Here is a 14,811-nt window from a genome sequence, read left to right as displayed (position 1 = left end):
AAGAATAATAGTGGATGTCAGCATCATGGTGGAATGAGTTGTTCCCTTTGTCTCTCCCCTCTAAGTTAGAACTAAATGGAAATTCATTAACCAACAGAGGATTCCCTACACAGCATATGGGGACACCTGAGAGATCCATGCAGTCATACATCTGAAGTTGGGTGGACTGGATCCCTGGGAAGTGATGGAACTAGGCCAGACCTCTCCCCATCTCTGGCTGCAGCAATCTAGGTTGCAGGTCCTCACACAGTGGCTGGCATGACTGTAAGAGGAGTCAAGGGCAATCCAGGGTGCAAAAGAAAGTGCCTCTCCCCTCCTGCTTAGTGCAGCAGCTCCACCAGTCCCGTGCTGAGTGCAACATCCCTGCCTATGAGAGCAACCTGCTGGCAGAGCACAGAGGCCCAGTCTGTGCATGTGTGCACGATCTCCAAGTGGCTGAGGCTGAAAATTCTGAGCAGCTCTACCAGCACAACTTGCAGCAGACAGGGAAGTATAAGAAAACACAGTTCCTGCCCTGCACAGTGGTGGCAGGTGGAATCTGAGACCTGATACTACCACAAATGCACTGGAAAAGGATCAATTCATCAAACATGGTGAAGAACTACAGTAACACTTAAAATCAGAAGGAAAATGACAAGTCTCCAGAAACAATCCTGAAGTCACAGAAATTTACAATTTAAATGATAGAGAATTCAAAATAGTTGTCATAAAGAAACTCAACAAGTTACAAGAAAACTCAGAAAGATAGTTCAATGAGCTCAGGAATAAAATTAATGAGCAAGGAGAATTCTTCACTAAAGAGATTGAAGCTCTAAAAAAAAAAACCAAACAAATTCTTTATATGAAGATATAGTATTACAATTAATCTCACAATTAATGAGATAAAAAAAAACCTAAAAACCATAAGAAATAGAGCTGATTTATGGAGAACAGACTTAGTGATTTAGAGGATAGAAATATAGAAATGCTTCAGGTGGAGGAGGAGAGAGAACTAAGACTTACAGAAAAATGAAGAAATTCTCTCAAGAAATATCTGACTCAATTAGGAAAATCAACATAAGGATTATAGGTATTCAAGAGGGAGAAGGGAGGGAGAAAGGAGCAGAGAGTTTCTTCAAAGAAATAATAGCTGAGAACTTCCAAAACTTGGGGAAGTAACTGGACTTACAAATGCATGAATCCAAAAGAACTCCTAATTATATCAGTGCAAAAAGACCTTCTCCAAGGCACATCATATTAAAACTGTCAAAAGTTAATGACAAAGGAAAAATATTAAGGGCAGCAAGGCAGAAAAAGCAACCTACAAAGGAACCCCTATCAGGCTTTCAGTGGATTTCTCAGCAGAAAGCTTACAGGCTAGGAAAGAATGGAATGATATATTCAAAATACTGAAAGACAAAAACTGTCAGCCAAGAATACTCTATCCAGTGAAACTGTCATTCAGATATGATGGAGAAATAAAAACTTTCCCAGATAAACAAAAGCTGAGAGAGTTCATTGCCACTAGACCTCCCTTATAAGAAATGATGAAGGAAGCCCTCATACCTGAAACAAAAAGGCAAAGGTCTACAAAACTGTGAGCAAGGAGATAAGTAGACAGACAAAATCACAAAACTGCAACTCTCTATCAGAATAGGCTAGCAAATACTTAATTGTAACATAAAAGATAAAGAGGAGGAGAGCATCAAAAATAACAATAAACACTTAAGTTTAGTCACAAACTCACAACAGAAAACAGAATAATTTGTGACAACAATAACTCAGAAGGGGAAGAGGTAAGGGATGGAACCTGTTGAGGCTAATGGAGATAAGAAGCTATCAGAAAATGGTTGAACGCATCTGTGAGATCTTTTATAGAAACCTCATAGTAACCACTAAACAAGAAATCAGAGCATAGCCATAATTCATAAATAGAAAACTGAGAAAACCATCACAGAAAACTACCAAACTGAAATGGCAGTCAGAAGTACAAGGGAAGAGAAACAATGGAAATATAGAACAATCAGAAAAAAAGTGATAAAATGGAAGTATTAAACCCTCATGTATCAATAATCACTCTAAATGTAAATGAATTGAATTCTCCAATAAAAGACACAGAGTATGAATGGATTAAAAAACAAGACACAACAATATGCTGCTTCCAGGAAACACATCTCAGCTCTAAAGACCAACATAAGCTCAGAGTGAAGGGATGGAAGGTGATACTCAAAGCAAATGGCAAACAAAAGAAAGCAGATGTTGCCATGCTTATATCTGACAAAGGAGACTTCAAGATAAACAAGACAATGAGATACAAACAGGGGCAGTATACAATGATAAAAGGGGCATTCCACCAACAGGACATAAAACTTATGAATATATATTCGTCTAACACAGGAGCACCAAAGTATATAAAGCAACTATTAACAGAACTAAAGGGAGAAATTAGCAGCAACACAATAATAGTAGGGGACCTCAACACCCCACTTACATCAATGGATAGATCATCCAGACAGAAAGTCAACAAGGAAATAGTGGATTTAAATGAAACACTAGATCAGATGGACTTAACAGATATATATAGAAGATTCCATCCCCAAACAGCAGAATACACGTGCTTCTCAAGTGCACATGGAAGATTCTCAAGGATAGACCATCCTTGAGTTGGGAAACAAGGCAAGCCTCAACAAATTTAAGAAGATTGAAATCATATCAAGCATCTTTTCTGACCACAATGCTATGAAACTAGAAGTCAACTACAGGAAAAAAGCTGGGAAAGTCACAAATATGTGGAGACTAAACAACATGCTACTGAACGACCATTGGATCAATGAAGAAATCAAAGGAGAAATTTGAAAATATGTGGAGACAAATGAAAATGAAAATACAGCATACCAACTCTTAGGGGATGCAGCAAAAGCACTTCTAAAAGGGACGTTCATAGCAATGCAGGCCCACGTCAACAAACAAGAAAAATCTCAAACAATCTTAAACTACACCTAACTGAACTAGAGAAAGAAAAACAAAGCCCTAAGTCAGCAGAAGGAGGGAAATTATAAAAATTAGAGCTGAAACAAATGAAATAGAGAGTAAAAAAACAGTAGAAAGGATCAATGAAACAAAGAGGTGGTTCTTTGAGAAGATAAACAAACTTGACAAACCCTTAGCCAGAGTCACTAGGAAAAAAAAAGAGAAGAGGCTCAAATAAACAAAATTAAAAATGAAAGAGGAGAAATCACAATGGATACCACAGAAATACAAATGATTGTAAGAGAATACTATGAAAAATGATATGCCAACAAATTGGACAATCTAGAAGAAACGGATAAATTCTTAGACTCATACAACCTCTCAAAACTGAATCAAGAAGAAATAGAGAATCTGAATAGACCAATCACAACTAAAGAGATTGAAACAGTAGTCAAAAACCTCCCAAAAAACAAAAGTCCAGGACCAGATGCCTTCTCTGGAGAATTCTACCAAACATTCAAAGAAGAATTAATGCCTGTTCTTCTCAAACTACTCCAAAAAATTGAAGAAGATGGAACACTTCCTAACTCATCCTATGAGGCCAACATTACCCTGATACCAAAACCAGTCAAGGACAATGCAAAGAAGGAAAATTATAGGCCAACATCGCTGATGAACATAGATGCAAAAATCCTCAACAAAATATTGGCAAACAGAATATGGCAATACATTAAAAAGATCGTACGCCATGATCAAGTGGTATTTATTCCAGGGACACAGGGATGGTTCAACATCTGCAAATCAATCACTGTGATACACCACATCAACAAAATGAGGAATAAAAACCACATGATCATCTCAATAGACGCAGAGAAAGCATTTGACAAGATCCAACATCCATCTATGATAAAAACTCTCAATAAAATGCATATAGAAGGAAAGTACCACAACCTAATAAAGGCAATATTGACAAACCCACAGCCAACATCATACTTAATGGTGAAAAACTGAAAGCCACCCCTCTGAGAACAGGAATAAGACAAGGGTGCCCACTCCTATTCAACACAGTACTAGAGGTTTTGGCCAGAGCAATAAGGCAAGAAAAAGAAATAAAAGATATACAAGTTGGAAAGGAAGAAGTGAAACTCTCACTGTTTCCAGATGACACGATTCTATATATAGAAAACCCTAGAGAATCCACCAGAAAACTATTAGAAACAATCAAAAACTACAGCAAAGTTGCAAGGTGCAAAGTCAACTTACAAAAAAGTTTGCATTTCTCTACACTAATAACGAAATAGCATAAAGAGATGTCAAGAATACACTCCTATTTAGGATCACAAAAAAGAGAATAAAATATCTAGGAATAAATTTAACCAAGGAGGTAGAAGACCTATACACTGAAAGCTATAAGACATTGTTGAAAGAAATTGAAGAAGACATAAATAAATGGAAAGATATTCCATGCTCGTGGATTAGAGGAACAAACATAGTTAAAATGTTCATATTACCTAGAGCAATCTACAGATTCAATGCAATCCCAATTAGAATCCCAATGACATTCTTCACAGAAATAGAACAAAGAATCCTAAAACTTATATGGAACAACAAAAGACCCCAAGTAGCCAAAGAAATCCTGAGAAAAATGAACAAAGCCAGAGGCATCACAATCCCTGACTTCAAAATATACTAGAAAGCTATAGTAATCAAAACAGCATGGTACTGGCACAAAAACAGACACACAGAGCAATAGAACAGAATTGAAAGCCAAGAAATAAAACCACACATTTATGGACAGCTAATGTTTGATAAAGGAGCCAAGAACAGACAATGGAGAAATGAAAGTCTCTTCAATAAATGGTGCTGGGAAAACTGGACAGCTGCATGCAAAAGACTGAAACTAGACCATTATCTTACACCATACACAAAAATTACCTCAAAATGGATTAAAGACTTGAATATAATACCTGAAACCATAATACTCCTAGAAGAAAACATAAGCAGTACACTCTTTGACATCAGTCTTAGCAGCATCCCATGTCTACTTAGGCAAGAAAAACAAAAGAAAAATAAACAAATGGGATTACATCAGACTTAAAAGATTCTGCAAGGCAAAGGAAACCATGAACAAAATGAAAAGACAACCCACCAAATGGGAGAAAATATTTGCAAATCATATATCCAACAAGGGGTTAATCTCCATAACATATAAGGAACTCACACAACTCAACAACAAAAAACCTGATAAAAAAATGGGCAGAGGATATAAGCAGACATCTTTCCAAATAAGATATACAGATGGCCAACATGCACATGAAAAGATGTTCAACATCACTAATATTAGGGAAATGTAAATCAAAACTACAATGAGGTAGCACCTTACACCTGTCAGAATGGCTATAGTTAACATGACAAAAAATAACAAATGTTGGAGAGGATGTGGAGAAAGGGGAACCCTCATGCACTGCTGTTGGGAAGGCAAACTGGTGCAGCCACTATGGAAAACAGTATAGCGGTTTATCCAAAAATTTAAAATAGAAATACCATGGGGCCAGACCCGTGGTTGGGTGGTTAAGTTCATGCACTCTGCTTTGGCAGCCCAGGGTTTCACTGGTTTGGATCCTGGTCATGGACCTAGCACCACTCATAAAGCCATGCTGAGGTGCCATTCCACATTGCACAACTGGAAGGACCTACAACTAGAATATACAACTATGTACTGGGGGGGCTTTGGGGAGAAGAAGAAGAAGAAAAAGATTGGCGACATGTTAGCTCAGGTGCCACTCTTTAAAAAAAGAAAAAGAAATACCATACGATCCAGCTATCCCACTACTGGGTATTTATCCAAGGAATGTGAAATCAACAATTCAAAGAGATTTATGCACCTGTATGTTCATTGCAGCATTATTCACAGTAGCTAAGATGTGGAAGCAACCCGAGTGCCCATCAACTGATAATTGGATAAAGAAGATGTGGTATATATATATAATGGAATGCTACTCAGCCATAAAAAAATACAAAATTGTCCCATTTGCAACAAGATGGATGGAACTTTCACTTATTATGTTGAGTGAAATAAGCCAGACAGAGAAAAACAAACACTGTATGATTTCACTCATATGTGGAAGATAAAAAAACACATGGATAAAGAGAACAGATGAGTGGTTACCAGAGGGGAGGGGCGTGGGAGGGTGGGCAAAAGGGGTAAATGGGCACATATGTACAGTGACGGATAAAAACTAGACTATTGGTGGTGAGCATGATGCAGTCGACACAGAAACTGATATAATGTACACCTGAAATTGCATAACGTTATAAACCAATATGACCTCAATAAAATAATTTAAAAAGTAGATAAGGATAATAGCAGCTTTCTCACTGGAAACAATGCAAATGAGAAGATAGTGGAATAATACCTTCAAAGTACTGAAAGCAAAACACTTTCTCCTGGACTTCTATACCAAGTAAAAATATCTTTCGGAAATGAATGGAAAATAAAAATGTTTTCACATACAAGAAGTGAAAGAATTCTTCACCAGTAAACACACACTATAACAAATGTTAAAGAAAGTCCTTGAGGCAGAAGGAAAATGATACTAGATGGAAATATGGATTTATGCGAAGGAATGAAGAGAACTGGAAATGGTAGCTATGCAGGTGAATATATATTTTTCTTATTTAAAAATCTGTTTAAAAGACAACTGACTATTTAAACAAAAATTATAACAGTATAGAGTTTATAACATGTAGAAATAAAATGGATGAGAACAATACACAAAGTGTAGTATACTTATACTTACTGTACGTAAAGTAGTAATAATATCACTTCAAGGGTGACTGGAATAATTTAAAGATGTATTCCGTAACCCTATAGCAACCACTAAAATAACAAAGGGGTATAGCTAACAAGCCAACAAAGAATATAAAATGGAATTATAAAAAACATTCAATTAATTCAAAAGAAGGCAGAAAGAGAGGGAAAGGGGAACAAAGAGTTGGGAGTAATAGAAAACAAATAGAAAGATGATAGACTTAAGCCTAACCATATGAATAATCACATTATATATAAACGGTCTAAATACCCCAATTGAAAGGCAGAGATTGTCAGATGGATTAAAAAAGGAAGACCCACTTATATACTACCTAAGGAAATGCACTTCAAAGATAAAGATACAAGTAGGTTAAAAATAAAAGGATAAAAAAGGTATACCATGTGAAATTTATCAACAAAAAGGCTGCGTTGTCTATATTAATATCAGGCAAAGTAGATTTCAGAGCAAAGAATATCATCGGGTGTAAAGAACATCATTTCATATGATAAAGCAGTCAATTCATCAAGAGCACACAACAATTCTAAATGTTTATGTACCTAATAACAGAGCCTCAAAATATAAAAAGCAAAAACTAATAGAACTGCAAGGAGAAATACACAAATCCCTAATTACAATCAGAGATTTTAATGCCTCTCTTTCAATAATTGATAGAACAAGTAGATGATCACTAAGTAGATAAAAGATTTGAATACTATCAAACAACTTGACCTAACTGGCATACAGATTGGAAAGGAAGTACAATTGTCTTTCCTCACAAGCAACATGATCATCTATATAAAAGCATGAAATACTTAGGAATAAATATGAAGAAAAGATAGGTAAGACTTGCAAACTGGAAACTACTAATCATTGCTGAGAGAAACTAAAGAAGACCTAAATAAATGGAAATATATGTAGTATTCATGGATCAGAAGATTCAATACTGATAAGATATTAATTCTTCTCAAGTTGATCTGTAGATTCAATGCAATCCTAATAATAATCCCAGCAGGCTTTTTAAAAATAGGAATTGACAAGCTGATTCTAAAATTCACATGGAAATGCAAAAGATCCAATATAGCTAAAACAGTTCAGAAAAAGAATGACTTATAAAACTCCAGTGATGAAGAAAGTGTGGTATTGGCATCGAGATAGACAAATTGACCGATGGAACTGAATAGAAAATCCAGAAATACATCTACACATATACTGTCAATTGATTTTTAGCAAAGTTGAAAAGACAATTCTCTGCAGAAAGGATAGTCTCTTCAACAAATGGTGCTGGGACATTTGGATATCCATATGCAAAAAGATCCACTTCACACCATGTGCAAAAATCAACTCAAAATGGGTCATACTTAAATGTAAACCCTAAAAGTATCAAAGTTCTAGATGAAAATATAGGAGAAATTTGTGTGAACTTGGGTTAGGCAAAGATATCTTAGCTACAACACCAGAAACATGATCCATAAAAAAAAAAATAGGATAAATTGGACTTCATCAAAGTGAATAACTTCTGTTCTTTGAAAGACACGGTTAAGAGAATGAAAAGACAAACCTGAGACTGGGAGAAAATATTTGCAGATCACATATATATCTAGAATACATAAAAAATGCTCATAACTCAATAAAAATAGTTTAAAAAATGGGCAAAAAAATTGAACAGATGCTTCACCAAAGAAGATATAGAGGGATGGCAAATTAGCATAGGAAAAGTTGCTCATCATCATTTAGACATTAGGGAATTTAAAATCACAGTGAGATGCCACCACACATCTGTTAGAATGTAAATTGGCACTACTTTGAAAACAGTTTGGCAGTTTCTTAAAAAGTGAGTGACAGATCTATAGTGACAGAAAGGAGATGAGTGGTTGCCAGGGGAAAGGAGAAGTGCTGCGAGGGGAGGGCAGGAGGGATCACAAAGAGACAAGAGGAAACTTGAGGGCGCTGTGGATGCGTTCATTATCTTAATTGTGATGATGGTTTCGTGGGTGTATACACTTATCGAAACATTATATTGTATACTTTAAGTATGGGCAGTTTATTATATATCAATTAGACATCAATAAAGTTGTTTTTTAAAAATCAAACGGAATGTTTACACACGTGGAACTAAGGCTATTTGTAGAGCTCTCACACCAGTGATAAGAACAAATCACAAAACAATAGAATCTGCTAGGTGGAGGGTAGATATTTAGGCTTTTAGACTTGGTTTTCAGAAGTTTGAAAGTCAGAGAACAATAGAACCAGTTCTTTCTTTGGCCACGATTAATTTATCCTGCTTCTTTGAGGTCAGCCAACACTTGCAATGTTGAATTGCCCTCAAAATTTCTGTGGAATAATGAGATTATTTGAAAATAAGTGTAGCTTCTTCGGTGGAAGGGCAGGTAGTGGCTGTGTTGGACTATGGAACAACTAGTCCCTGAGCCTTTCTGTAAAGTTCCAAGAAGGCGGTGTGAAACTCGGATGGCTTGGGCCATCCTTGAAGAGATGTGAGGACAGGTTTTCCCTTGAGTCTGTGGAGAGGGCTGAGCTGACGTGCTGACTCTGTCCTCATGCACACAGTGTGTTTGCCAGTTGGTGGATGCTCTGGCTCTCAGCCGCTGCGGAGGTGCAAACTTGCAATCCCAGCTGGAAAATATTATAGGCGTGCTGTTCGTGCAGGTGAGTGCTGTGGGGCTCGGAGCATCCTGGGCTTGCTCTTTGTCTCTTCTTTGGAGATGATAGCTACCCCAGTCCAGGCCACAACGTCCACGCAGCCTGGGGACATGTACATGGTGACCTTAACCATACATCCGTCAGGCTTCCCTGGAACAGGTCAATGCCTGGATTCTGGGCATTGAGTGGGATATTCTCCACGAGGAAAACTGGACACATTCTGTATGTTTCTTGGGGGGACAGGTCTTTGTTGCTTCCCCTAAACTCTGAAGGTTCAAATGGCAGAAGGTTCAAACCACTCCATCATGCCTGTAGGAAATGTCAGGCCTTCTGTGCTGCTAGAGTGGGAAGAGGACAATTGAACATTTTGCAAAAGGTGTTACCTTCCATATATTTAATTTGTTGGCCACTGTCTTCTTCCCTTTGGGGCTGGGAATGTGGATTCCTGGGTTCTATTTTCCTGTTCTCTTTATGGCCCAGCACCACACTTTTCATGGCTGCATGCCTCAGTTTCCCCATCCACACCCAGGGCCCCTGGTTCCAGTCCTCCCAGGTCTGATGGCCTTGCTTTCCCCACAGCTGAGTGAAAATGTCAACAACTCAGATCCTTACTCCATACAGAACCACAGCCCCGCCCTGAGGACTTTCTACTTCCTGAGTGAGTTAACACGTTTCCCTGGTGCCAGCTATGTGTGCGTGTGGGTACTCAAGACTACCTTTGTCTCCCCCTGGACTGGACTGGGGGCCTACGTTCCCATGAGGGGCTTCCATCCTGATGGACATGTTGTGAAGTAATCCACGTGGGCTTGGCCTGAAATTCAGTGAACTGGCAAGGGCATAGACATTGCTCCACTCCTACCCTTTTTTCCCATTCCCTTCACCTGGTGTTGGCTTCTCTTTCTTCTTTGGTGTCCCCAGCTCAGAAAGGTGATAATGCAATCACAGTGCTGATGAGTATGAGAGGTGTTCTCACCCCTGGGAGGGCACATGGTAGCGCAGGGGAGGGACAAGGCCTAGCTCAGGAAAAGCATCAGGCCCCGCGCTTAGCACATGGTAAATGCTGGACAAACACTGGCTCTCTCTCTTCTTCCTTCCTTTCTCCAACCTAATGGACCCTATTTTATCCTGCCCCTGGCATCAGTGGTTTTCTGTGAGCATGATTTACTCCTACTTACCACCTGCCACTCAAACATACTCTTGATTCCCTTGTATTCACGCCCTTCTGATAGCCAAGTTATACAGTGATCAGGTGGTATTCCTAATACGAAAGACCATGGAATCCAACGATCCAATCAAGATAGTACCAGCCCTTCAAGTCTTCATGGATGTGTTCCAGGATGGTGAGTGGGAATCGGGCCCGGTCCTAGGGATCTTCTTTCCTATGAGATGTTCTTTCTCTGGGAGACAGTCCTGCATAGTAGTTAAAAGCATAGCTTAAAACTCAATGTAATTCAAAGTCAATGGGTTCAAATCTTGCCGCTTTTCCTCCTATTAGCTGTGCAAACTTGGGCAGATTACTTTTAGTCTGTGCTCTATTCCTCGTCTGAAAAATGGAGATAAAATTAACACCTACCTCTAGGGTATTTTACTGAGGATTAAATGAGAAAACATATGTGAGGTGCTTAGATGATTGCCTACTATGCAGTTTTGTGTTGCTTTAGTCTATAATTAGTATCTCGGAGAGTAGGCTTCAGCTCCAATCTAGCGTTTGTTAAACTGTCGCTGGGTGTGTGGCACAGTGCTGGCCACTGCAAATACACATGGTCCCTGCTCTCAATGAGCTCACTGAGTAGGGAAGATGAGGCTGTGCACACAGCGAAACGACGCAAGATAGTTTGCATTAAGTTGCTTAAGTGTGAGCATGGCAATGTGCAGCAGGAATGTAGAGAAGGGACCAGTCGAGGGGAGGGGATGGGCTCTGGGCAGGAGATGAACCGAGAGCAGGGGAGGAGATTGTGATGGTGGGTTAGGAGGCATTCATGTGGAAGAGCAGTGGTCGCAATTCTAAAGGTTGAGATGTACAGAGGGGAGGGGAGGACAGCTCAGCTGGAGTGGTGGATTTGTGTGAGCAGTCATGGGAGACTGACAAGGGCTGGGGTTCAAATGTCAGCCTGATGACAGTACTGTTTTAGGTCACTCTTCAGTCTGGTTTGAATCAGAGGAATGGTGGAGATAACCTCTGGGGACTCCACCTGGCTTTTGAAGACCAGGATTATACCTAGAATGCCTCCTACCTGTCTGTCTTCTTATGCCTCTCAAAGCAACAGAGGAAGAGGGAGAAAACTGAGCCCCAGCTGTATGTCTCTTTTCTCTAGTGTCCCAGACAGAGAATCTGAAGAGTGAGGTGATGCACTCAGTCGTTGCCGTGATTCAGGAGGATCTCAAACCAGTGAGCAGAAAGGCGGAATGTTTGGGTTGGGAGGGCCATTGCTTTCTTGAGACCTTGAGGTCACGGAAAATGGAAAAGGAGAGGCTGTTGGGGGATGAGGAGAGAGATAAGGCACACTTCACAAGCCAGTTCTGGCCTCAGACCACTGCCCATGGGTTACATTTGGGCTCTTCGAAGCCTGAGAAGGGTTTGGGAAGTAGGCAGGTGGTTCCTCCCTACTTTCAGAGTCTTTTCTGTGGGCGGCACTGTCTTATGCCTGGTGGGGACATGGAGCTCTAAGAGATACTAATTCTGCCTCCTGAGAATTCACGACTTGCTTGCAGAGAGAAGATCTCAAAGATCCTCTCTGCATGGGGTCTGAGAAGCCATGTCTTTAACGAGCTCTGCAGGCAGGGTTGGAGGCAGCAGAGACTGCTTCCAGCTTTGGATTGTGCAGGACAGGGGAGCAAGGGGGCAGTGGTTTGGGGTGCTGATTGGATGACATCATCCCTGAAAACAAAGTCCTAAATCCTCAGAGGGTCAACGGAGAGTCTGGGATCTTGAGGACTGGGCCCTCAGGGCTTGTGGGGTTCATTCCTAGCTTTCCCTATGAAGGCCGGAACATGAGACCTTTCCTGGTTTTAGATTCTCCTCCTACCCAACCCTCCTGCCAGTTTTCATATCTCTGAGGAAATAAGGTGTAGGCAAGCTAGATGCTTAGACTTCTCCAGGACGGTTGTAGGAGCTCAAGTGAGTTGGAACTTCAGGGTGGAGTACAGAAGTGGTCAGGTTCAGCGACTGGTGATCTGTCATCACCCAGAGCCCACTGAAGAGTCACATTGGGCTTGGAGTCAGGAAATCTGAGTCCTTTGAAGACACTCGTCCCCTGCTTTGGTTCTCTGTGTCCTCACCTGGAACATGAGGGGTCATACTGGTGGTCCCTGACATGACTTCCTGTCTTGCCATGTGATGGTCTGTGACCCCACAGGTGCGGAAGGCCCTCCTGAACTTCACTGAGATGCTGGGCCAGAGGAATTACTTGGCCCTGCCCCAGGGGAACATCATCATCAACTATGTCATCAAGCTCAGCAAGTCTGACAGCTCACTAAGCAAGACCCAGGCAGGGAGGGGACAGAGATGGGAGCAGACCTCAGGGGAGAGAACAAAAACAGGGCAGCGTTGGGAGCAGAGGGAAAGAAGAGGAGGGTATGGCCAGCATGATGGGAGGGGCTTTGAGCTGTGAGCCAGGGGAGGCCTGGAACCAGGAGTCTCAGTAGCATTGGTTTCAGATGTAAATCTTCCCTTTTATTATGCTAGGATGAAGAGGACATCCAACTAATGTGTTCCAAAATCCTACAGAAGGTACAAACAGCTGGGGTCAAAGAGGCCTCTCTGTTTCCTCCTCCCCTGGCACCCCAGATCACTACCCTGCCCCCGAGTCTGCATTCTCCCACCCCCTCTGTCTAACCCCTGTACTGTCTCTCTCACCCCTCCCTACCTTCACTTGTTCCCAATCCTTTGCCTGGGCCCCTTTGAGATACTCAGTGGAACAGAAGATGGTCACTGCATGGTGAATCTGGAGGCCTCCACTTGAGTCCTGCTCGCCCAGTTTCTAGCTGTAAAATCTTGAGTAAACTGTTCTGGCTGCAGTTTCTCCTTCTGTAAAAAAGCAGTTGATGATGTGCCCTGCCTGGTCACAGCAACCTCTAAGGATTCTTGGAGGCTCATGGAGATTCTTGGAAGCTGATGTGTGGGTCAGAGTTGAGTGAAAGGCTGTGGGAGGAAGAGGACAGCTGTGACTTCCTCTCCTTCCCAGAATCGCAGTGACCCTCCCTCCCAGCAGTCTCTGCCTCTTGACCTTTAGCTGCCCCTGGCATGTTCCCCAGTGAAGGCCATCATGAATCACACAATGCCAAAGTTCAAGAAGCCCCTCTATCTGATGAAATTCTTCTGCTGTAATTTTAATCAGGACCTTGGTTATGTTTTACCAATATGGAGTGGGAGAAGAGAGAGACAGAGAAGGAAAGAGAGAGAAAAAGGGATGATAGAGAATATCGCTGGGGGGAGGCGTGCATATAGGTCTCAAATACCCCTCCAGGAAAGGAAGACAAAGTCATAGGGTTGGAGAACTTGTGACTGGGGCCGACTGGGGCCTGGCATTGAAGGCTTTGCCACATCTCCTGCCAGGTGTCCTTGCCCAAACTGATCACCTTGGCATGTCAGCCCAGCAACATCTTGGCCTTTGTGCCCCTGAGTGAGACAGCCACAGAAATGGCTCTGAGGGCCCAGTCCCTGGGCCAGTTCCCCTACCTCAGCAGTTTTCACCTCAGGCGTAAGTGTAAGTACAAGAGTCATGCAGCCTGTGGAGAGGTGCCCACTGTGAAAGCTCAGGCTGCTACGGGCTGAGACTCTATAGGGGTGATGGGTATAGGGGAGAAGATGTGGATCTGTGGGGTTGGGGGGGGTGACTGTAGGCCATGAGCCTGGGACAAGGTGGGAGGAGGAGGGCAAAGGGTTAGGGCGGCAGCTTAAGCCCATTTGGCTCCTTACATGGATGAAAAGGGTACAACTCCAGACATGGTTCCATCTGGCCATTAGTCCTCATTTTAAAACACTGGAGTCAAGCTGTAAAAATGTTGTTGTTAATTACAAAGTCATGAATACACAGACATTCCTGCCCCTTAGTTCTTCCTTTGCCCCAGCTCTGAGCCTCACTCTAGACTCACCCCATCCCTGACCTCTAATCCCAAGGGAGTCAGGGTTGGGGTGAGGATGTCCATTTAGCACATTACTTGGTGTATTATTGTTGTTGTTGTTTTCAGCTGAAAATATAATGGTTTGTTTTTTAGGCTGAGTCAAAGTGTCTCAAGCTCCCATGGCTTTGGCACCAATGCTCCTTCCCCACTTAGCTCATTTTCCTCCTCTGAAGTACTGACGGTGTTAGCCCACCCCCAATGGGGGCTGGAGGTCAGACATCCTGGAACACGCACTGACTCTGTCCTCTTCTTTTATCCTTTCTCTAAC

The 14,811-nt window shown here is 41.5% G+C and overlaps 2 protein-coding genes across 6 annotated transcripts in view; both read left to right on the top strand.

Moving 5' to 3' along the window:
• Nucleotides 1–14,809, top strand: part of LOC139041595 (maestro heat-like repeat-containing protein family member 1) — a 40,498-nt gene extending 25,689 nt beyond the window's left edge. The window contains exons 6-9 of one of the 5 annotated variants that reach the window (XM_070494782.1): nucleotides 9,327–10,077; nucleotides 10,649–10,759; nucleotides 11,735–11,808; nucleotides 12,776–14,809. In XM_070494782.1, the coding sequence (XP_070350883.1) occupies nucleotides 9,855–10,077; nucleotides 10,649–10,759; nucleotides 11,735–11,808; nucleotides 12,776–13,030 (663 nt within the window). In that variant the 5' untranslated portion in view covers nucleotides 9,327–9,854 and the 3' untranslated portion in view covers nucleotides 13,031–14,809. Of the gene's footprint in view, nucleotides 1–6,164 lie in introns of those variants that run through there. The other 4 variants (XM_070494783.1, XM_070494779.1, XM_070494780.1 and 1 more) reach the window with 4 other exon arrangements.
• Nucleotides 1–14,811, top strand: part of LOC139039734 (uncharacterized) — a 114,003-nt gene that overhangs the window by 34,870 nt on the left and 64,322 nt on the right. The gene's annotated exons all lie outside the window — the stretch shown is intronic.

The sequence above is a fragment of the Equus asinus genome, chromosome 22, assembly GCF_041296235.1.
Source record: "Equus asinus isolate D_3611 breed Donkey chromosome 22, EquAss-T2T_v2, whole genome shotgun sequence".
Taxonomy (NCBI): Eukaryota; Metazoa; Chordata; class Mammalia; order Perissodactyla; family Equidae; genus Equus; species Equus asinus.
This window is presented reverse-complemented; position numbering and strand designations above follow the sequence as displayed.